The 23,281-nt window shown below is 56.9% G+C and overlaps 1 protein-coding gene across 5 annotated transcripts in view; it reads right to left on the minus strand.

The window, feature by feature from the left end:
• Positions 1 to 23,281, minus strand: part of KIRREL3 (kirre like nephrin family adhesion molecule 3) — a 532,532-nt gene that overhangs the window by 5,919 nt on the left and 503,332 nt on the right. For 2 of the 5 annotated variants that reach the window (XM_032868882.1, XM_032868881.1), the window contains exons 8-15: positions 19,623 to 19,728; positions 13,920 to 14,068; positions 12,509 to 12,636; positions 11,378 to 11,504; positions 7,445 to 7,545; positions 5,367 to 5,565; positions 3,749 to 3,784; positions 169 to 351 (exon numbers count right to left, since the gene is read on the minus strand). In XM_032868882.1, the coding sequence (XP_032724773.1) occupies positions 169 to 351; positions 3,749 to 3,784; positions 5,367 to 5,565; positions 7,445 to 7,545; positions 11,378 to 11,504; positions 12,509 to 12,636; positions 13,920 to 14,068; positions 19,623 to 19,728 (1,029 nt within the window). The remainder of the gene's footprint in view (positions 1 to 168; positions 352 to 3,748; positions 3,785 to 5,366; positions 5,566 to 7,444; positions 7,546 to 11,377; positions 11,505 to 12,508; positions 12,637 to 13,919; positions 14,069 to 19,622; positions 19,729 to 23,281) is intronic. The other 3 variants (XM_032868884.1, XM_032868885.1, XM_032868883.1) reach the window with 3 other exon arrangements.

Below are 23,281 nucleotides of genomic sequence, written 5' to 3' on the forward strand. Positions count from 1 at the left end.
CCCCAGTGCTGGCCGAGTTCAGATCAGTTCAGTTCCATGTCGGCTGAGCGCCCACTACATGCCGGACACTACGCACAGCGCAGCGCGTAAGCCGACACCCAAGACCCATCCCTACCCCAGCAGCTCACAGCACGGTTAGGGTCCCCTGCTCACGGCACTCCTGCTTACTTGCTCTCCGGAGCAGTCTAAGCCTGGCCTTTTTCTCTGTCCCCCTCCCTGAGATCCCGGGTCTCCCTCCCGTACTTCTCTGGGAGCGGGCACAGCAGAAGGCCACAATGGTTGCCATAAGGACGAGGAAGGCCACGCCAGCTCCTACGGCCACCCCGATGATGACGGCCATCGGCACAGACTCTGTGGGAGAGAAGCAGGCACAGCCCATGAGACATCGGGGACAGCCCACTCTCCCCACCAGGGCCTTACCCAGTTTCCTCGGGTGAAGCCTTTGCCAGGTGGGGGGGCCAGACTCTTGCACTCAGGCCCTCCTGGGAAGTGCCTTGAGGGGGGCCTGGGGGGCCCCAGGCAGAGTCCAACAGGGGTCAGGTCCAGTGGGACTCAGGATGGAGGAGGGGGTGGGAGGGACTGGGGAAGAGGGGAGCAGTGGTGGGCTGAGAGGGAGGCAAGCAGACACAGGGAATGGGGGGTCAAGGCTGGGGTGTCATTTAGCTCCCTTCTGTACTAAACCAAGAACAGTCTATCACGTGGTGGCTGGAGAGTAGAAAGTCCTGGGTTGTTTGTTTGTTTGTTTGTTTGTTTTTTAAACGACTATGGTCACTTCCCTTGTTTGCCTGGTTTGTGCTCTCCTTCTCTTCCCGTTCCCAGGAATGGAGGGTGGACAGGAACCACCAGCTTCTTGGGCCTGAGGCCTCACAGGCCTGCTGGGCATCAGAGTAGCAGCTCCCAGAGGCCCAAGGTGCAAGGATGCGGGGTGGTCAGGGTCTCAGCTCCCCCCACCTCTCTAAGGAGAAATGCTTCTTTTTCTGAGCCCCCCACCCCCTGTCCTGCTCCTTCTCCTCCCCCGCCAGTCCCCAGGCATCCTGGTAGCCCTCCCTGACAGAGGCCCAGAACTACAACTGTCCAAGCCCGCATTCCCTTCTGACTTTATCTATTTGGTGCCCTAGCCTGGTGGAGATGTGGATGGGGAGGGTCTGGGGGGGGCGGGTGTGCTCTTCCAGACAGCCCTAGCCCTTCTGTGGCTGCCTATGGGCTGGAACACAGGATTTGGAGCCCTGAATAGCCCACTGGGAATAGAATTAGAAAACTGGGGTGCAGGGAGGCCTTACGGGCCTGCTGGGTACAAGCCTCCCATTTACAGATGGAAACACTGAGGTCCAGAGAGGTTTCATGACTTGGTCAAGGACACACAGCTGCAGAAGGCCAGGGCAAATGCAGGCCTCCTCTTGCTTTCCAGCTCCGTCTGTTGCATCACACAACATCCTCCAAACTTTACGTGCTCCGGACAGCCCAGACGCTAGCCCCTTTTCTGAGCAGCTTATCTCACCTCTCCTATCTCTAAAATGGGATCCTTACGTGTCCACCTCGGGTTGGTTACAGGGGTTTTGATGTGTGAATGGCAAGGAAAGGCCTTGAAGCTGAGCCAGCCCTAGTCAAGTGTTTGTTCCCGTTTCTCGAGGGGTATAAGAAACGTAGCGAGGTCAGAACCTTGAGTAGGAAGAAAATTCCTTCTAGAGCCTGAGCTCCCTGCCCCCTAACCTGCCTCACATTGTTAGTGTGGGATGTCTAGGACTTTGTCTTGGGCTGTGAATTAGCCTCTCCTTGCTGTTTTTTGCTTTAAATCGAGGAAGAGAGGAAGAACCCCTCCAACCCTGGCCCCTGGAGGAGCAGCTGGGTGGTGGGTGCCCCCCTCCCAGGAGAAGCAGGCACCTGGGGCATATATTGGTGGCGGCCAGGCTGGATGTGGACAACAGGGCACTCTTCATGGGCCTGCTGGTGGCTGAGACCACTGTGAGAGTGGCAGGAGAGGGGACAGGAGAAGGGGAGTGTGGAGAATACTCAGGGATTAAAAATGGGAGGTGCCTGGGGTGGTGTCAACAGTCAGGAGTGACAAAGGGGACCTGACCTCAGTGGACCTCAGTCAGGCCCGTGAGCTTGCTTTGGTACATAGATGATTTCTGTCTTTGGGTTTTAATTCTGTTAGGTAAGGAAAATGGCTTTGGAAGCTCATTGGTTCTGTGGTTTTGAATTTTATTAATTTGGGTTCGATTTGGTTCCTCCTTGATTCCTAGTAGGTCTCCTTGGAAAAATTCGAGTCTTATCTTAGTGAGCTCAAAGCCAAAGGATGAGAGTGGGAGGATCCTTAAGCTCTCCAGGCCTTGATGTCTCTCCTGTCTCCCTAGAGGACCAGGCGACAGGATCTAAGGTGACTTCTGACTCAGCATCCTGTGAGGCCACATTTCCTTCCCTTGTTAAAGGACACGGTCTTATGTGGAGAACTGTCTCGAGTGGGCAAGCGGGGCAGGGAGAGAGGGTCTGCTGGGGACAGGGGGACCACTGGGGTGGCAGGCCTTCTGCAGCCCACTATGTGGGCTGGCTGAGGCTGCCTGGGCAGGCTGTCCCACTGGATGTTCCAATGGAGAGGGGCTGGAGGAAGGGGCTGTCCTCCTGCTCAGCCTCCCCTGCTCCCAAGGAGGGGAACTAGGCACGAGGAGTCCCAGCCAGGAAAGAAGGTGTCAAGGAGCTGCCGATGAGTGTGTACAGACAGGTGACATGGAGACAGGAAGGGGACACCACTTCCAGCACCAGGGGTGGCTCCGATGGAGAAAACCGCAGGAATCCGAAACTGTCTGGCCTGCCTCTGGGAGCTTGCCTGTGCCCCTTTGGTGCTCTTAAAGGGGCATATCCACCCAGAAAGGAGGGTGTGTGGTCCCCCCAAGGAGCTTGATGCAGGCACTGGAGAGCCCTAGTTCCTTCAGGGTCACTGTGGCAGAGGACCCCCACATCTTCCTCAGGGCGCTGGTCAGCCCCAGGGAGTCTGGCTTGCCATGTCCTGATTCTTTTTTTGGATTTCTGCTTGGAGAGTGGAGGCAGTTGTCTCGTGTGGGGTCCTAAGACGGAGCAACTCAACCCTGGGAGCCCGAGGACCCCCTTGCTGCTGAGCCCCTGGGGAGGGAGGCACTGCCCAGCAGCCTCAGTCCGATGAGTGGCCGGAGGACACTTCAGTGGGGGAAAGGCAGGCAGGAGGTGGGGGTGGGGTGGAGGAGGAAGCAGCAGGAGCAGAAAGCATGGATTAGCATGGATTATGCAGGCCCAGGGGCTGGAAGGCCCTGGCTTCCTGGGAAGCATGGCCAAGCTGGTGATGATGCTGGGAAGAGGGAAGAGTCGGGAGAGCCTGGAAACAGAGGGAGGCTAGGCCAAGGGCGACCTGAACCCAGAGGGGAAGACCCGGGGTTTCCGAAGAGCCAGGATGGGAGGAACAGAGAGGGTGGTAGTGGAGCCAGTGTCCGGGGGTGCAGGTAGCCTGTGGGCTCTGGCTGTGATGACAGGAGATAGTTCTCTGGGTTCTCTAGACCGGAGCTGGCTGGGAGGTTCTCTAGACCGGAGCTGGCTGGGAGTCCCTCTCCCTGCTCTGGCTGCACTAAGGCCTGGAGATGGGTGGGGGGGTGGGGGTGGGGGAAGGGCAGAAAAGTTAGTGGCCTGCACAGGGCCTCCCTACCCCTTTAGGGTCCCTCCCCCGCTAGCCCAGAGGTCCCTTCCTCCCAGCCCGGGGGAGTTCTCATGTCTCCTTCCGTACCTGCTTCCAGCCCGGCTCCCGACTTCATTTCCGAACCTGTTTGGAAATAAAGCAAGCGTCCACAGCCAGGGCCTGGCTGGCCAGGGTGGGGGGTGCCTGGGGCCGGCCACCTGGTGGGGAGCGGGATGAGGGGCTCCCTCCTCTCTCATGTTTCTGGGACCACCCAGCAGACCCAGGCTAGCTGAACTGAACTGGGCGTTCCTTCAGACTGACTTAGAAGAGACGCCAGAAGGGGTAGGGACCAGAGAGAAGTCAAGGCTTGGAGGGGGGAGGTGTCTGGAGAGGTTGGGGGGAGAACACTAAGGGGAGGGCATGGGGGTGGGGGCACTCAGGGGAAGACATGGAGGGCAAGCAACGGGTGACCGGGAGGGTTTAGGATGATGTGTAGATGACAGTATGCAGATTATGTGCGAAGCATTATGCAAAGCAGCATTATTAGTGAAGAGGTGTAGGGAGACACTGACCCACAGGGTAGCACTGAGGTCCGAGGGGTCTGGCTTGGCCCAGAATCTCTTGCTGGGCCCTGACAGTCTGTGGGTGAGTCTTCGTCTTGTAGGGGTCAGACACTGCCAGGGCCGAGGAGCCTGGACTGCTCTGTCTGACGTAGACTGAGCGCCCTCCCTCTCACCCCCACTCCGACCGGCAAAGGGGCAAGGTCTGCAGCCCATTTCAGGTCCCATGTGCTGCCCGTGTGCTGCTGGCTCTCCGAGAGCATCTCAGAACCGCCCCTCTGTGCCCCTCTGAGGCTCCCACCCTGTGGTCTGAGTGAGATCTGAAAGCGGAGACCAGAGTTCTCAGCATCTCTCTGACCAGGAGCTGGGCAGTCTGTACCTAGGGGTCATGGGGCCGGCGGGGGGAGGGTGGGGGGCAGGGGGAATGAGCCTTCCTTCCCCCACCTCCTCGCCCGCCCGGCAGCTCTGAGCCCTCTGGCCCAGCACTGCCCTCTGGCTGGCGTCCCCTTCAGAGCACAGTGGTCCGTATGTCTTCTATGTTCCTGGAGGAACTGCAGGTGAGCTGAACCTGACCCCCATGACCCAGGGGTTGAGGCAGCTCAAGGGCTACCCCTTAGCTTAGCAGGGGCACCCTCTGGGGGACGCTTGGGGAACTGGACTGACTTATTGTCTTCACGGGCCTGGGCCAGGCTCCCCAACACATTCATCCTAGTGTACCCCCGCAAGGACACTCCTCAGTGGGTGACACCCCCCCAAGGACACTAGGGAAATGCCAAGTGCACAGAAGCCAGGGCCCTTAGAAGATCCTGGAAGGCTCATTACGGCCATCAGCTTGCCTTGCTCTGTGGTCACCCTTTCCTGAAAATACTGTCCTGGAGAAGCCTTACTCTAAGCAGGTTTTCCCACCTCTCCTTTCCTGGTGTGGGTTAGGATGTTGGCTTTGGGGGAGCTGGACCCCAGGGGCCACTTCTGGTGATCTGACCACGGCTACAGAGCATGTTAGGAATTGCTCTGTGGCTTGTCCTGGTCAACCCACCTGTGGCCTCTGTGGGGCTCTGCCGGCTCGGGACCCTGGAGGACCTTGCTTGGGGCCCTACTTGGGGAGGTCTAGCTGGGGAGGGGGCGCACCAGTCCCGTCATCCCCTGGCGGCCCTGGCGGCCCCCACCTTGCTCCTTGAGCCGGATGATCTCCGTGTCAGAGCCAAAGCTGTTCCAGGCTGTGCAGTTGTAGATGGTCTGGAAGTCGGCCCGCACAATGTTGCTGATGGTCAGTGTGGAGATGACCCCCTCTTCGGTGCTGACCGTCTCCACTGTGTAGCGCCCCGATGTCCCTGACTCCAGCACATTCTCCTTCCAGGACCAGGCCTGTCCGAGGTGCTCAGAGTGAGGAGGAGACCCTCGCACCCGCCCTCTGCCAGTGCCGCCCTGCCACCTCCCTGCTCTGGGGCAGATGCTGTCAGGCTTGGGTCCATGCTCACGGCCACAGAGGGGTCCGCACACACGTCACAACACACACGCATCACGCCACACACGCGCATACCCATGCACGCACACGTGAAGGTGGGGCCACCTCGGAGGGCACTTCCACGGACGGGGGACTTCTCTGGCTCTTTCCTGGGACACCTTCCAGGCAGACAGGGAACCCCGTGACAGCGATGGGAGCCTCTCCCTCGGCTGCCCTGGCAGGTGTGGGTAGAAGACCAGCCCCAGAGTGACTGAGCCTAGTTTGGCCGCTTTGCTCCTTCGCACAAACGCATGATCCGAGAGGTGTATTTGTGACCATCTTAACCTGTCTTAGTTTATAAGGCTGGGAGCTTAATTCTTGTCAGAGCCATTTTGCGCTGCTCAGCGTGTAAGCGCCGGCACACGGGCCCTGGCTCGCAGCGTTGGGGTGAATGTGGCCATCTCTGCAGGCAGAGGTGGTAGGTGAGGAGACTGTGTTTCCTCAGACTTGGCACTGGTGACATGCAGGACTGGAACGTTCCTGGTTGGAGGGCTGTCCCGTGCATTACGGGAATTTCAACCGCATCCCTGGTCAACACCTGCTCGATGCTGGTGGGGTCCAAATTGTGACCAACAGAAACGTCTCCAGACGATGCCAAATGTCCCCGGTGGGAGGGGGAGGGCAAGGTTGTCTCATTGAGAGCCATGGGCCAAGAGTTAGATCTTTATGAAGAAAAAGATCGTGCAAACATGCTCAAGAGTGAACGGGTTATTCTGATGGGCATGGGTTACAGTTATAACTGAAAAAAAAATTAAAGGGCAGAGGGAAGGGGGGCTCATAGGTATTAGATCTATGTATGACTTCCTGTAAATTGTGTGTGAATTTTTCAGATAGTGAATGAGCCGAATGCTTGAGAAAGTGTGTAACACGAGTGATGCCCTAACCATATTGGAGTTTACAGGATGACTCTTTGAGCAGCGTCCCAGTCCCTGGTACGCACACACCCCTGTTGCTCAGTGCGCAACCCCTACATCCTCCCCGACGGAGCTGCCCTCGGGCAGACTTCCATCAGGACTATGCCAGGCATTGGGGGCCACTAAAAATAGTATCTGAATCCCACTAATGCTAGAAAATGCTCCCCTTTGTCTGTTTTCATGCCTGGGCTCCCACTGGTTTCAGATAGACGTGGGTGAAGACGCTGGCTTTTACAACATCTGGCAGGGCCCAAGTGCGAATTCTTCAGGTTTTCTTAGCGACCCTTCGGGGACAGGGATGAGTTTTGCAGAAGGGAGGGAAAAATGGAATGGTACTTTTTTGGGGGGCAGGGGAGAACTCAGTAAGTTCATGGGGCAGGGCTCTCCATGAGCATTAGGACTGTGGAGGACTTGGGGGGTGGGGGACAAAGAAAGGAGGTTGGCGACCAGAAACCACACATTGTCTAGGATTTTGCCAAAGATGGGCCTTGAACCCAGGAAAGGGAAGCAATCACTTAGCATTCCCTTCTGCTACCCTCGCTCGCCCCTCTGCTCCTAGGACGCAAAACTTGGAAGCATTACTGTTACTACTGTTGGGGCCCAGCTGGAGCTCAGAGCAGAGTTAAAGACACCTGCAGACTGGCCCTGGGAGCCCGCTGTCTCCATGATGCCTTTCCCAGACAGCCCAGGCAGGTGAAATGTTCCCCGTGGAGGACGGGAAACTCAGAGGCCTGATGGCCGTAGGCGGCAGGCTGAGATGAGCTACTGGGCTGCTGGCTGAGTGGGCAGGGCCCCAGCCCTCCCCTCCGGGCCCCAGAGTACTCACGATTCGGTCTGGTGGCGGTGTGCTCCGGATAAAGCACTTGATCTGGCCCTTCTCCCCGTGCAGGGCGTGCTGGGTCTGGGTGCTGGAGATGATGGGGGGTCCTGTTGGGGAAATAGCGTCACGTCAGGCAAACAGGAAAAGGCAGGTGCCCGGCTGGACCCTTCTTGGGCGGGGTTCAGAAGTTGACCCATGAACCCCCTCGTTCAGCGCACACTTACTGGAGACCTGGATGTGTAAGGTGAAGTGCAAGGCAGGGGGCTCACAGAGAAATTAAGCGTTCAGTCGTAAACCTCTCAAGGGTTGAGGAGCGAACACTTCTAAGTCAGAATGCCCAGAAGACATAAATAAGCATCATAAAACGGCGGTGAGTGCTCATACTGCGGAGCGGTACACATGACGTGCAAACCGACTTCAGAGGAGAGAGAACCATCCTGCCCGGCAGGTGGGGAAAGCTTTATGAAGGAGGCGGGAAACCTAAGAAGGGAGTAGGGGAAGCGTCGGGGAGGAAGGGATGCTAAGTAACGTTACTTAGTCTCTCTAATGCCGCCCTGCCTTAGCCGGCTGTTCCGTTTGAGCCATTCTGCTCCGTGTCCAGGAGAGGGCGCGCTTGCCTAACAAACCGGGTGTCCTCGGCAGGGGCCGGGCAAAGCAAGGGGGGGAAAGAGCAAGAAATGCCCACGTTCCTCTACCAAGGGGGCGGGTGGGATCACCCTGGTTAGGGGGAATGCGCCAGGCATGTTCACAAGCTTCATCTCACGTCTGTCTTAGGAGATCCCGTAGTTCATGGCCTTGCCTGCCACCGAGACAGCCCAGGTGAGACCACGGGTCCAACGCTGATCAGGACATGATCCCATCCAGAGTGTGTGTGTGTGTGTGTGTGTAAAAGAAAATGTTTATGGTTGTGTCCAGGAGTCCCCATCTTACCTACCTCATCCCACAGCCTAGAGAGTGCCCCTGCAGTCTCAGAGCGCGCCTCCTGTCCAGTTCTACCTTTTATCCCACCCAAGTCTTCCCCGCGCAGGGCCCACCTGGCTGGGAAAATGGGAGGGACGAGGGGCGAAGTCAGCTGTTTGCTCAGCTAATCTCCTGGGGGGGGGGGCTGGGGCGGCTGAAGCCAGGGCTGTAGGGATGGAGAACTTCCTGCCTCCTTCCCAATCCCTCAGGGAAAATGCTGGGTCTTAGGTGGCAGAAAACGGAGGAGAAAGAGCTCGAGCAAGGGATCTGGAGGACAGGCAAAAATTATGCTCGGAACAGAATAAAAACTGCTGCAAACATAATTGCTGTTTATTAGCCGCCTTAATTAAAACAGATTTGCATTTCTATGAGTAGGTCTCAGCCAAGGGAGGGGGTGAGGTTCTGGGAGACACTCAGGTGACTGCTATGGAGTTGAGGACGCCTAACAGCCTGGAGCTGGGTGCGGCCGATGCGGGGGACCCTTCCGGGAGGGGCTTCCATCCCGGGGTGGCTCCGAGCCTGGGCTGAGCCGAGTGTCTCTCTTACATATTTGTGCTCCAAGAAGCCTTTGGCCAAAAGGCAGGAGGGTTTGATGTTTGAGGAACTTGGATGGCACTTGGCTTTGCTGCCGACTGAAAGTGATGATACCATAAAACGTTTTCCCCTTCACCTCCCAGGAACTAGGAATTCTCTGGAGGCGGGGTGGGGGGGGGGGGGGGGGGGCTGTGGTTCTCGGGCATTCTAAAAGCCATCAGGCAAATGCGTAAGTGTTTAAGGGCTTCTTAGAAGAAAAAAGAAATCAGAGTACAGGTGGGGATGGGCAGTCAAAGTGGCGGGAGGGTGTTTATCTACCCCTCCCTGCAGATCCCTGGTTTGAGCCAAACCAGGTAAGACCCACGCCAGTTTACTCCCCAGAAGGCAATGCAGCAGTCGCCCACCAGCTGCGGTGTGCTGTGAGAACCCCATCTCACTTTGGATACTTTCATAATGTCTGCTCCCCTCAGCCCAGCCAAAGCCCTTTTCCAAAGGGCTTCGCCATCACTCCACCTGTTCTCTAGCTCTTTCCTCTCCCACATTGGCTCTTCCCTCCCGACCGGGCCACTTAATTCATCCCGCTGCATCCGGGTGAGATGACCCTGGTTCAGCAGAAACAAATGAACAGCTTCCTGGCCTTACTCTGATCTCTTGGGTGTTTTTCTTCCTGGTGATCTAGGGGACCCTGTGCTGGAAAGATTGGAGGCGGGAAGGGGATATAAACGCAATCCCTGGGCGGGGGTTCAGATCAAACCCTGCATAGCCGCCAGGGCCAGGCTGGGGTGTCCCTTCCAAGAAATGTCCTCCCTGAGGTGTGCGTGCATAACCTCCTCAAGAAACCACTTTGAATCCCTGCTGGGAAATGCCGGAACATCTAAAGTGACAATGGAATGTCAGTCCCTCCTTTGTCCGTCTTGTTTTCCCCAGAAATGGGGATGTTCCTTTAAAAGCTTCAGGCCTGGGGACCCTGGAGGGTCCCCATCCCGCTGGTCTGGTCCCGGGGCCAGCAGATGGGAACTGGGCACAGTCATGGGCCAGCACCCAGAGCGGGCGTCGGGGGAGGCCACAGCTTTCATGGGTCCCGGTGCCTGAGCCCAGTGTCAGACACCAGAGCAGCAGGAAAAGGCTGCAGCCTGTGTTGCCATGGATATACGGAGGCGCGATCGGATGCTGTTATTTTTAGCCCTGCAGTGCCAATTTATTGGTGGCATCCTGGGGACACGGGGGAGGCAGGAAGACTCCTGAGTCAGGGTTCTGCCCAGGACAGGTGGCCTGTGAGTGCTCCCGGGCTCTGAGTACATTCGCCCTTCCTCTGGGGTTGCCAGGACTCTGGGGGAGAAGGAGAGGAAAAGAAAGCAGACAGAGCAATGAGGGGTGGGGGATGCTGGCTAATGGGGCCCCCGGAGGGGGATGGCTGAGGAAGAACCAAGCTGGTTTTAGTTTTCTAGCAAAGGGGGAGAATGGGCGAGGCTGCCTGTGGACAGCTTGGGCGGAGATGAAGCCAGGATCGCTGATTTCTAGAACATGGCTCAGCCCCTCCCTGGCACCTTGATCTGGGGCCAGGACCCAGGGGTCCTGCAAAGGTGGGTCTGGGGCTCGGTTCCGCTGCGGCTCAGAGCCTCCGGGCTTTGACCTGAGGCAGACTCTGTGGGACCAGGGGGCTCACAAAGGGAATGCAAAAACCCAGTGGAGGGAGGAAGTTTGGAAACAGTGGAGGGGCTTGGCATTAGCTTTTCTCGATCTTTCCAACCTGCAGCTTTGGTTGCCCATCCCAGCGGGAGCCCATACCCTGGACGCGACGCCAGATTTCCATCGAGGTGCTGCAGCCTTCCTGGGTTGGACCCAGCTTCTCTGGGACCTTCTACAGGGCATCATCCAGGCCGTTCTGACACTCTGTCCCCTAAACGTGTCATCTAGCAGTCATCTGTGTTCTGGGGCCGTCAGAAAACCCTCTCCTGCTGTAATGGTTTTATGGTGTGTGATAAGAATCTGCCCTCAGGAGGACCCCCTGAATGCTTGGTCCTGTGGAAATTGTGACAGGTCTCTCTGACTGAGCAGCGGTCACGCAATGGGAAGGGGCCAACTCAGACTCCCAGAGACGCTCCCTTAAATTCCCTTCAAGGCCTAGGTCAAGATCAGAGGGTGGATGCGTTATCTGAGTCGGCTGTGGAGTGATCCTCGGACGCCCTCCTCTTGGCCAGGGTAAAATTAATTAGCTACCACTTTTAAGCACTTCCAAGCACCAAAGAAGGAGGAAGGGGACCCAACTAGCCAGGTCCTTCCTCACCTGAGGGCTGGGCTTTGACATGGACTCGAAGAGGTGGGTAGAAGTGCTATAGATCCAGAACTAGCAACAGTCCCTCTGAGGCAGTGCCTAGGACCAAGACGCCTTGGGCCCCTCTCTGCTCCCTCTCACCCCACTTAGCATGAGTCGGGGGGTCTTACCATTGACCGTCAGGGTCACCTCTCGCTCCCCGGCCCCGACCCGGGGCACCACGGCTCGGCACACGTACTTCCCAGCATCCTCCTGGCGGACGGTTTTGAGGGTCAAGGTCTTTTCATTGCTCAGCACCTGGGAGAATTGTGGAGGGTCAGACACAGAGAGCAGAGCAGGGCTCTGTCGCCCAGAGCCAGAAGGGCTGCAAGGCGGGCCTGCTGTAAGTGACCCGGTCTTCAGCATGGCAGGAAGGTGTGGGGGTGGGGTGGGAGGCTGTGAGTCCCGTGAGCTGGCCAGGGGAGAGTCACAGCCACACACCAGCTTGAAGCCCTAAGGGCCGGGAACAAGGGCAGAGGGGAGGGTACGCCCCTGGCTGGGGCCCGAAGGCTTTGTCTCGCAGACAGGGCTGCCCACCAACCTGAACCAGGCTGCCCCCAGCGATCTTGTTTGCGGGTGCCTGGACCTGTTTTTTCAGAGTCATTTTCAGTATCCTTTTGGGATAGAGTTTGGGGGTGATCCAAAGACATTGGCCTTAGCTGGCTCTGAGTTCGAATCCTGCCTTGGGCCATGATGACCTACGTGGCCTGGGGCAGTTACTTATCTGCTCTGATGTTCTTTCTTTATTTCTACGGCAAGGCAGCTCTGCTTACAGGACAGAGCGGTGTCCGGCCCATAGCAGGCCACACGGAGACCAGTTTCTGTCCGCCTCTCCCTTGACTTCCCTCCCAAAGCTCTCACTGCTCCTCCTGAGGGGAGGGGTGTCTGATAAACTTATACACCCTAAAAAACACATTTATCTTAAAATAGGAACACAGGAAGACCATGAAACTTAGCTCAAAAGCTAAAGGATAACCATTTGGGGAAAGTGGAAAAGGCTTTCTAGAGACTTTTTACTCCCGGCACATCTGTGACTATCTGCTTCTCCTCTAAGGTTTATGGTAGGGCGAAACTGTAATGGTTGAGTGTGTTTAGTACTGAGGGGGTACCTGTGAGTATCTGGGGTTCCCTCTCTTCTTTCTGGGCTCCTTCTCCCTTCAGCTTACACTGGAGGTTAGTGCATCCAGTCGAAGAGTGAGAGGGGCCCCACGAGGCAGTTCCGGTGGTCCAAGGCCCCTGTGGGGTCTGAGCTGAGGACTTACCACACCTGAGCCCCGCTTCATCCAGACGATGGTCAGGGAGGGGTTGCCTGTCCAGGCACAGCTGAAGACGGCATCGGAGCCCAGATCCACGAGCAGGGATTGGGGCTCTGTACTCATCCTGGGCCCAACTGTGAAGGGAGGAAGGGGGAGACAGGGCTCTTGGTGGGCTGGGAGCTCTGGAAGTAAGGAAGAGAGACCCCCAGTTTCCCAGCTTGGCCTTCCGCAGGTCCACCCGCTGGCAGCAACAGCCCTAGGAAAGAGTGCTCTGGCCCCATTTCTGCTGGGATTTGCCCCCATCTCCCATCCTTTGTCCTGCTTCCAGGAAGCTCCCACCCCAGCCCTCAGGCAGAAGGGACTCCCTCCTGCTCCAGAAATCCTGGGTGGTGGCAGCTTTCTGTGTCTGCCTTTAGGTCCTTGTCTATCTCCTCCGAGCTTCAGCTTGGGGATCTGGATTCCAGTTACCCTGTGCGTCCGGAGCCCAGCTCCTGGAGCCCGTCCAGGGTCCTCTCAGGGGCTCTGAGACAAGGCCTGGAGGAAGCCATGCCTCTCCCCATGTTCTCCACACCCTTGGAGCCTGCAGGTCATGCTCTGTTCTAGCCCTTTCCAGCCTTTTTCCAACCCCCGTGAAGTAGCTGGGCCTGACCCCAGGCCCCTGCTAAGTGTCAGTGAGTGTTAGTGGAAGCTTCTCTCCGCCTCCCCACTGCACACCACCTGGAACCAGAGCCTCCTGGGGACCAAACCTTGGTCCCCAGAGTGGGTGCAGTGGTGGAACTACAGGCGCGGTGATGGGACGGTGTGCAGAGAACTGCTTGGCTGCTTTCCAGGAGCCGAAGACTGTGAAAACCAGGGTCCGGAGACCCGGATTAGTCCCTTGAAAAGGGAATAAGCGCACTTTTCTGTTGGGGCCCCTGGGGGTAAGGGGAGGGGTCAGATATAAGAAAGTTTGTAAAAGTGCTTTTCAAACTGCAAATCCAGTAGAGGAGCTCATGCTTATCACCGTGAAATCATCCAACCCATGGGTCAATGCTGGGCTGGCTCCCCAGAGCTCCCCACCAGGCGCCAGAAGGGAGGCATACCCGGGTCCCCAACGGCAGGCGGCAGGGCCTGCTGTCGGCAAGGGGATTCTCTGGAGCCTGGCTTGGTTCTCCCTCTGCCACTTACTTGCCGAGTGACCTTGGGCCTCCCACCCCGCATCTGAGGAATGGGAATAATAACCCCTGCCTCCCTGGGTTACTATGAGGGTCGAGGGTGGAGGGAAGCCGGAAACAACCCACCAAGAAGCTTTGCTTAAAGTGGGCAGCACTGTGAGCTTGCGCCCCAGCAGAGACACCCCGGGGGCGGGGGGGGGGGCGGCTCGCCTGGGGATGCCCCGTCCCCGCCCCGCCTCCGCCCACCCGCCCGCCGCACTCACAGTAGACGTCCACCGTGCGGCTGATGTTCGTGCTGCCCAGGGCGTTGGTCACCTCACAGGAGACAGGCTCTGAGAAGTACGTGTAGTCCACGGCGGTCCGATAGACTTCTCCAGATGCTTCCTTAATGATCTGGCCTCGCTTGGCCCACCTGCAACACAGGCCCCGGGAGCTGCTGTGGACCTCCGATGGCAAGGGTGTTCCTCCCACCCGGCGGGGGGGGGGGGGTGTGTGTCTCTCCAGGAGCTGGAAAGCGGGACGTGGCATGGGGTGGCACAGGGCTAGCCCCCCCGCACCCCCTCACGCCCCCCACCCGCTCCTCAGTGCAGGGGCGGGGAGGGGGCGGGCAGGAATCTCTGCAGAGGAGTAACTTCCGGGGCTGGGGGAGGAGTCGGTGTTGGAGGTGGTGGGCTTTTGTCTGCGGGTGACTAGCAGGTTATTCTGGAGATGGGGGAGTGGACTAATCAGTAGCTTGACCCATCTGACTGGCTAGGACAGGAATAAGCCACTGTCAGTCCCTGTCCACTGGGATCGCCGCTGGAAAAGAAGGAGGTCAGGACTAGCGGCATGAGCACGTAGGTGCGTACCCACAGATGGACTTCATTTCCAGACAAGATGGACAGCTGTGCGACGGGTGTTAGCTAGGGGTCCTGAGGGTCCCTCCTCCAGCTCTTGAAGCTCTCCTGTCCTGACTCCTGTCCCCAGGGTGGGTCCCTTCCCAGTGCCCCCTCTTCCCTCCCAGGGATGGCTCTTGCTCTTTTTCCTGCCCAGCTTCTAGCTTCCCACCCTGGCTTCACTCCTCAGAGGTTTTCGGTGCCATCCGTCCTGGTCTGGTCAGAGGGGCGGGAAGAGGGCTGTGCTGACGTCTTTCATCCGCCCATCGGTACCACTGGAGGCAAGAGATGGAAAAGCCCCAGGGGATGCTTTGGTCCTGGCCCTGGGACGGTGATCACTGCAGTGGACCCGTCCTTGTCAGGGTAGCATGCTATCAGCAAGGCTGTGCTAGGAGCTCCCAGGGGCACACGTGTGTGTGTGTACATGTGTGTGTGCGCATGCACGTGTGAGGCTGGGGCCTTTCCCTACAGATCCCCTGGGAGAGAGTTCATAGCTTCCCCTGGCTTAACCCCGCTGTGGACAACACTTGCTTTTGAAATCACGGAACTTCCAACCGGGCTCCTCCTCTTCAAGCCTATTTCGGGGTGTTTATCTTATTTTTACCCCATGACCACAAATCCCTGTAGCTACAGCTTCTTTGCGGCCCCTGCCTTCACCTCCCCTTTCTCTCTGTCCTGCAGCCAGAGCTCGTGCCTCAGAGGACCGTCTCCTGCCTTCCCTCCCGGCCCGCCCCGAGAGATGGCCGTGTCTTGGCATCACATGGAGTGCCCAGGCTGGCATCGTGTGGTTACGATCGTGAGTTAATATCACATAATTATTAAGAACATGATTAATAATAACAATTATAGTTTAACAACAGAGCAAACCAGAGCTCCCTGAGAGCTTAAGGAGCTTCCCAACAAACCATTATGAGTTATTCATGAATCATTTCAATTTCTAACTTTAATTTAATGACCAGACTTAACAGTCAGGCACAACCCCTGCCTGAGGCAGAGAATTCAGTCCCAGACACAGTTGGGGACCTGCGTCCAACCTCTGCTCCCTCTGCCCCGCTGAATGAAGCGTGGGGGCAGGCGTGGGAGGCTAAGGGGGGCTGCGGAAGGCAGGGTGAGCCCCTCCTGCTCTCCCGTTCCTGCTCGTGGCTCGGGGTAGGGAGGTTAGGGCTCAGGAGGGCTGGTTCTGATGGGCTGTCTTCGTCTGTCGTTGGAGGAGTTCTTGGAGAAGATGGGGCCCTTCATGGTGAAAGTCACTGGGGGGTGTGAGTTCCACCCCAAGGAGCTCAGAAGTGCTGGGGCTCCCACAGGCCTGGAGCCCAGCCAGACAGTTGGGGAACAAGCAGGGCTGTGCTGTCCCAGCCTGGGCCCCTGTGCAGCGGCTGCCCTTAGCCCCCCAGGGCCTGTCGCTTCCTTAGAGGCCGAACAAGAGAAATTCCTAGCCTCTCCTCTCCCAGGGTCACAGGCAGGAGCCGCTTGCGGGGGCTGGGCCCTCTAGTAACCCAAACCAAAGTTTTTTGGTGGCGTCCCGAGTCCCCGAAGTACTGAATCCCTGAGTCCTGTTCAGTCTGTCTTTTCCCTCGCTTTCTTTATGTTCCTCTCCCACACCAATAAAACCCTCTATAGGGATCCCTTCCAGAAGCTCAAACCACCCCTTCCAGCAGCTGGCCACAGGGTCCAGGGTGACCCGAGAGCAAAACCAGGTCTCTCAGTCCTTCCCTCTCCTCCCTCTCCTTTGGCTTACCTTCCACCTCCTCCTTCCAGTTGGACCCTCCCCCCCCCCCCCCGCCTCCACTCTTGCTCCCACCCCACCACCCCCAGCCCCTCTGAAAAGGAGTCAGATTAAGCTTTTCCCAATCAATGTCTAATTTGGCCGGAGCAAATGTAAGAGGATTAATTATTTATATCACAGAATCAGGAGGCCTGGCTGTCACAGCTGACAGGCTGTCCTTACATAGTCCCAAGTTTCACACTGGGCGGTGGTCCCTGCCCTGGGACCCGCAGGGGGACATGGGGGCTCCCGGAGAGCCTCAGAGGACAGTCCCGAGAAACAGGTGGGAAAACGCGTTTCCTGGTGTGCCAGGACCCGGTCTGCCCGCCTCCGGCTCCTGGATCTGGGGGCAGCTGAAGTGAGAGCTGAGTCCATCGCCCCTGCTCCCACACCAGCCCATGTCCCCCTCCCAGGTGTTGGGATGGAGGAGGCACAGCTCTGATTTCTGAGATCACAGCCTCGGAACATCACAGGAAGAAGCAATCAGGATGAACATGCAAGTAAAGAAACACAGATCCCTGCAATCTTGTCAAAGTCAGTTGGGAAAAATCAATGTACTTATGTAAGGAGATTTGTTTAAGGCTTTTCTTCTCGGAGGCCAACGCGGCGTCCAGAATCACCATCCGCCTGCGGGCTGAGCCCTGCCTCGAGGGGCTGGGCCGGTGTGGGTGGGCACGGGGGCCCTCCTCTCTCTCCGCTCTCCCAAATTTTCCTAATGGCCAGAAGGCCTTCTTCAAAGTCTCTGGGGTCCTGAAGGGAATGTGGTCCACAGTGATGTGTTTTCAGGCCCTTCTGCTAATCAGAGGGCCATGAGGGCAGGTGACACGCCCCAAGAGTGAGCCTGTGCGGGAAGGCCTGCCCCTTCGGACACCTCTGTCACCGGTGGCCCCTCTGTAATCAGGGGCTGACCTGGGATCCTGGAGGCCTACAGGGTAGGGTGAAGGCAGAGGGAAACCTGCAAGCTCTATGCTTGTTTATTTATTAACTTTTTAGTTTATTTTTATTATTTTTTTCAAAGATTTTATTTATTTATTTGACAGACAGAGATCACAAGTAGGCAGAGAGGCAGGCAGAGAGAGAGGGGGAAGCAGACGCCCTGCTGAGCAGGGAGCCCCATGCGGGACTCGATCCCAGGACCCTGGGATCATGACCTGAGTCGAAGGCAGAGGCTTTAACCCACTGAGCCACCCAGGGGCCCCTATTAACTTTTTAGTTAAAAAAAAAAACAACAACAAAAAAACCCAACACAAAACCCCACTTTGAAATTAGAGAAACATGGCAAGAATAGGCCAATTAATTGTCACGTTCCCTTCACCTAGATTCATTAGTTCTTAAATGTATTGTCACATTTCTTTTCTTTTCTTTTTTTTTTTTTTTAAGATTCCGTTTTATTTATTTGAGAGAAAGAGAGAGCTAGGGAGTGAGCATGAGTCGGTGGGAGGGGGAGAGGGAGAGGGAGAAGCAGACTCCCTGCTGAGCAGGGATCCTGATGTGGGGCTCGATCCCAGGACTCCAGGATAATGACCTAAGCCACCCAGGCGCCCCTACTGTCACATTTCTTTATGGTGATCCCTCCAGAAGGAGATATGAACTTCATCATTTATCACTGGTGCTCTGCTTCTAGAGGGGGGTGACTCTAGGAGGCAGGCGGGCAGCCTGGCTGCTGGGGTGTTGGCTCACACTGTCCTGGTCAGAGGGCAGGGGAGGGGTGGGGGACAGCGCCGGCTCCCCGATCATGGCCCTGCCCGCTGCCCAGCCCTCCCATAACTGGGTCCTCAGATGACCCGGATCCTGGCAGTGAAGAGCCATGGAAGTTATGTGTTCTGGTCTCTGGGGTCCCACAGGTGTTCCTGGGACAGCAGTGAGGGCACCTGTGGGAGTCCGGGCCTGCCCAGGGAAACGGGCATTTGAGGTCTCTGGGCACTTGAGACCTAGCGTTTAGGGACTGCAAGCAGACTGCACGAGCGACAGCGACGGCAGAGAGGGGCCGACCCTGTCACCGCAGGTGTCCTGAGAAAGCCCCGAGAAAGGGCCTCTCTCAGGCTGTGTGTTCTGCATCTTCAGTTACTTCCAGACAGATGCCAGACAGATGCCAGATCTCAGCCAAACCAAACCCGCCCCCCGGACCTGCAGGGCCCCAGGGCCATGTTTCTGCAACGCACTTTGCCCTGCCTTGGGCCCAGAGAATGGTCACACGGGACACGACAGATGGCTTTTCATCCTATTTTAAAATGTCCTCAAGGAGAAAGATTCCACGCCTTTCCTGGGTTTGGGTTCCAGTGTCCCGGTGTCGTTCAATTATCTGCACTGCGGGGAGCTCCTCCTTGCGTCCAACCCGAATCTCTCTCTGGCTGTCTCTTTGGCCCATTTCCTCTCACGAGCCCTCTGGGCTGTGCTGCCTCTTGTCGTCCCTGTCCTCCACTCCCACTGGCCAGTTGATGATCTAGTCTGGGGCCATTAGCATCCCTGGCACCGGCCGCTGCAGCTTAATAACCCATCTCAATGGCGGAGATGACGCTCTGGGCTCCACCATCAAGTCTGGGCTGGCGGGGAAGGACAGCTCCGAGTTAGGGCCATGGCGAGTTCCCCAGGGCATCTAAAGGAGGTGAGTGTCCTTGTCTGCCCTTGAGCATCTCTGAGGGCACTGCGTCTCTTGAAATCCCGTCCTGCAGGGGTGCCCAGGCAGGGAGGTGCCCCGGGGAGCCAGCCTGCGTTATAAGGTTCCCGCTGCCCATCCCATGCTCTGCCCCATGCTGCGGGCCCTAAGTTGCTAAATTGCAGTTCTTGCCTTCAAGGAGCTCAGTCAACAGGGAGAGACAAGCGGGTAAACTACAGTGGTGCTTTTATCAGTGTTGTGAGCAGGGATGCATGGGGGCCCCGGATGGACATGATCCGAGGTGCCTGCTGGACAGGGCCCTCTGTCTCCGAAATCTTACCCTGCACAGGTGAGCAGTTTGGTGAGCCCATGGCGCGGATCTAAGTTCTGATCTTACTGAGTTTCCTGGTTGTTTTACCTTTTTCCTCACCCAGAGCCTCTCTGCCATTTTTCAGAAAGAAGGGATAACAGCACTCTCCAAACAGAAGGGGTTATGCCCACTGCTTCCGGTGGAGGGGTGTTTGCATGTACAAGAAGGAAAGGGAACTTCTCCCTGGCCAGGGATGGATGGATAGGTGTGTGGGGAAGGGAGAAGGATCCTGGGCTCCCCCAGTGACCCAGCCCGTGCGCTGTGCACCCAAGGCCACGAATGATAGCCTGTGTGATGGGCACGGGTGTGGAGGGGTCCAGGGGCCAGGTGGTGCCCTGTAAGAATCAGCAGGATTCTTACCTGTACTGGGTGACAGCCGGGTTGGCCTTTGCGGAGCAGTGGAACGTGACAACGTTGTCCTCCAGCACTGGCTGTGGTTCCACCGACAGGTTGACGAGTGGGGGGTCTGCAGAGAGAAGAGATTCCTTTGCAAACTGGGGTGCTGTGCCCATGGTTTTGGGGCAAGGAGATCCCCTGGGTGACAGGGAAGGTAAAGGCCAGAGATTCTACCAGGAGGGGCCCTGAGAACAGCCACCACCCTGGTCGTCCCCCAAAAGTTGGGGGTCTCAGCAGGGGGCTCCCTTAATCCCTGGGGGTGTCTGCTTCAGCTGCCCTGGTGGGGGGTCAGGGATCCCCATGTGGATTCAAGGCCTGGTGTTTAAATGAACAACCAGACAGGAGGCATGGCTTCCTGGGTCCCCAGACACATGCTGCCCATCTTCCAGCCTTTAGCGAGAACAAAACACTTGACAAGAAAGGTGGGAAAAGAGGGTTCAGGGGGCACAAGGGGGAGCGTGGACTCTAAGCCCCATTTAAATACACATTTTTTTTTTTTTTTGGTCTTTGAAATGTCTGTTTCATATCTGTTTGTGTAAAGGTTCTGGTGCGTCTGTTAACTTGAAAGTGGCATTTACACCCTTTCATCAGCCTGATCATCTCTGCTGGGCCGCGACTGGTGTCACCCAGCCCTCAGCTCCCAAGGCTGGGCAAGTCTTTCTCCTGCAACAGGATGAGAAGGCAGGCTCTGAAGTGCAAAACGGTGGGAGGTGGAGGAGACAGGAAGAGAGGGAGGGAGGGAGAGAGGCAAGTGGGAGGGAAAGGAGAGGGAGAGGGAAGAGAGGAGGGAGAGGTGGAGGGGAAGGAGAGGGGAACTGGAAACAGACATAGAGACAGAAGGGAGGGAGGCAGGCAGACGACACCTTTATAGAAGAGAGACAGGGAGAGAGACATGGACAGAGACAGAGAGAGATTGAGAAATGCAGAGGAATAAGAAAAAGAGAGAAGCAGAGAGCAGGGAGCTAGAGAGAGACACACAGAGAGATGGACATGTGCACAGAAACATAGAAGCAGACAGAGATTTCAGACTAAAAGCAAAAAGACTGGAGGAGACCAAGCAGACAGACAGAACGTGAGACGGGGCGTTGGGGAGAGAGACCACCCAGTATCAAGGACTAGAGAACAGAGGTAGGAGAGAGATGCAGAGAGATAGGAAGGTGGAAAGGAGACCAGCACCTGCTCTTCGTCCTCATTATGGTGTATAGGGCCGGCTGGGGTACAAGCCTCAGCTGAGTAAGGAGGCAGTTTGGTCCCCGCCACTCAGGCAGGGTCCCGGGCCACATCTTCGGGCCAGTCCTCACCCGAGATCACGCAAACTGTGGGAGGGTACGTGGACTTTCTAGGGGTTCCTTCTAGCCCATTTTCAGCAGCAGCAGAAGCCAGTTTCTCAGAGACCACGGAGAAACATGCTGACCCCTCTTGGGCACCTGTGAAGGGCCCCACGAGGGGAGCAGGACTCCTGCTGCTCCAGCCTGAGCATCTGTTTGAAACCACAGGTGGGCTTCTGAGACCCTAGAGTCTTAGGCACAGGCTCCCGGCTACGAACCGAGGCCAGCCCACGCCGGCGTTGGGATCCCTGGACCACTCAGGCCCTCTTTGTCCTGCTGGTGCTCAAGCTGGGTCTTGCCTCCTTGCACAGTGCCCGGGTCCAGCGGCGGGGGCCAGGGAGGTGGCCCACAAGGTTGCACCTGTATCTGCAGGGAACTTGAAAGACATGGGGGAGAGAACTCTGGTTCCTGAGCAGGTTGGTGGACTATTCTGGGGACCCCGATCTCCCTGCATGAGATCCAGATGCGGACCACGGTCCTGGGAGCTCCTGTTATGGCAGCCGTGGAGAATTTCATGGAGAATTACAAGGGAGGTGACAGGGATTTCAATGATCTCAATCTTTGTTTTTAAAGCGTAATTCAAGGAGGGAGGCACGTGGCAAGGACCAGCCATGAGAGCTCTCCTCCTCCCACCCCGTGGAGAGCTAAGACCCCCAGAACCTTGTAGCTTCTCCCTAGCTGCTGCCCATCGGCTGCCCCCGCCCCTCACAACCCCAAGCTGAGGGCCCCCAACTTCCAGGGCCCTCATCAGTGGTCCCTGCTCTCTTTCTCTGCAGGGTCAGCTGCCTCAACTGGGCATCCGAGGGCCCCCTCTGGCTCCGATGGCCCCAACCCTAGAGATGTGGAGACCCAAGGAGGAGTGTGCATCTCGCTGCATGTTGGAGAAACTTGTCCTAAGGCACAGGAATTTGGTGATGGCCATCTAGAGCCAAATGCATGGCTGGCTCACGGCCTTGCATTGTGAAATTCAGTACTGAGAGCAAGAACAGAGTCCCTCAATCCAACTCTTGTTGGAGGAAGTCATGGCATCAGTTGGACAGAACGTAGAATCTACTTGGCACAGAACTTGGGGGGTAGCTCCAGGAGGACCCTCCCCACCCAGGTGTCCTTTATAGAGTGAGGAGTCTTGGGGAGCATGGCAATGGAGTATACACCTGTTAGGGTCCCTTCCTGCCACTCGCCATTCTGACTTTATCCTGTGCATGCCCTTCTCTGGCAGCTTCTTAACCTGGGCTAAATCCTTAGTACCCCAGCTTTCTTGAAGGGCCCCAAGAGAATGGGTCCCCAGGAGGCTGGTGCACCTGCCAGTCTCATCTGCACCTCCCCCCCGAACCCTGAGGTCCCTGTGTCCCTCTGTCCCCCCCTCTGCTCTGGATGCGCCGGATATGAATTTTCAGGAGCCTGCCAGGCTCCAGAGGTATAAATAGTTTATGTCATATCCGACTATTAGACACGATTTTAATCCCACTTGTGATGTCGGCTGCATTGCTTGCAGGAGGGCGGCTTTGATGTCGCCGGTGGAACTGAGATCATATTGAACAGATGTTAGAGCTGAGAGTCTGTTAGTGTTTCCATCAGCAACCTGCGTGTGCGTGTGTGTGCGCGCGTGTGTGTTCTGGGAAGCAGTACAGCGAGTGGGGGTGGGAAAGGGAGAAACTCCATGACTCAGTGATTTTATGGCACATTCATTTGCGACTTGGCAGCTGGATGCAGCGTCCAGATGTAGTGGGACTTTGGGGTGTTCAGCTTTCTCTCCCATTACTCAATCTGGGGGCTTTGTCTTCCGTTGGGTAACATATAAAGACCAAGGGAAACAAACAACAAATGTGCTTTTGCTGAGTTTGGATGCTTCTTGGTTGACTGAGAAAATGAGCAGGTTTGCAAAGGCAGCTCTGATCCGGCCTGTGGTGTCCACAGTAAACAGTGGGACGCTTACTGAATGAACAAGTGGGTAAATGGAGGAGGATGGAGGCAGAGGGAAGGTGGTAGAGAGAACGTGTGCTTTTGCTAGGCAGGCAGAGGGGAACACCTTCAGGAGAGGGGGCAAGGGGTGGGAGACCTCTCCCCTATTCGGGTTGAGAGGGGAACTCTGTGTGGGAGGGACAACGGACAGGTGCAGCGAGCTGAGCCTGTGTCGGGCACCATGCTGGAAGCATCCCTGAGCGATTTCATTGAATCCTCACAGCCATTGTATGACGGCCGTTGTCATTTGCACAGATGGGAGAAACTGAGGCACAGTGATTACAGAACCAGGCCAGCATCATTCAGTAAGTGGCAGAGCCGGGATTTCAAGCA

Source organism: Lontra canadensis, unplaced genomic scaffold (assembly GCF_010015895.1).
Source record: "Lontra canadensis isolate GAN:19392208 unplaced genomic scaffold, GSC_riverotter_1.0 scaffold36, whole genome shotgun sequence".
NCBI classification, from domain to species: Eukaryota; Metazoa; Chordata; class Mammalia; order Carnivora; family Mustelidae; genus Lontra; species Lontra canadensis.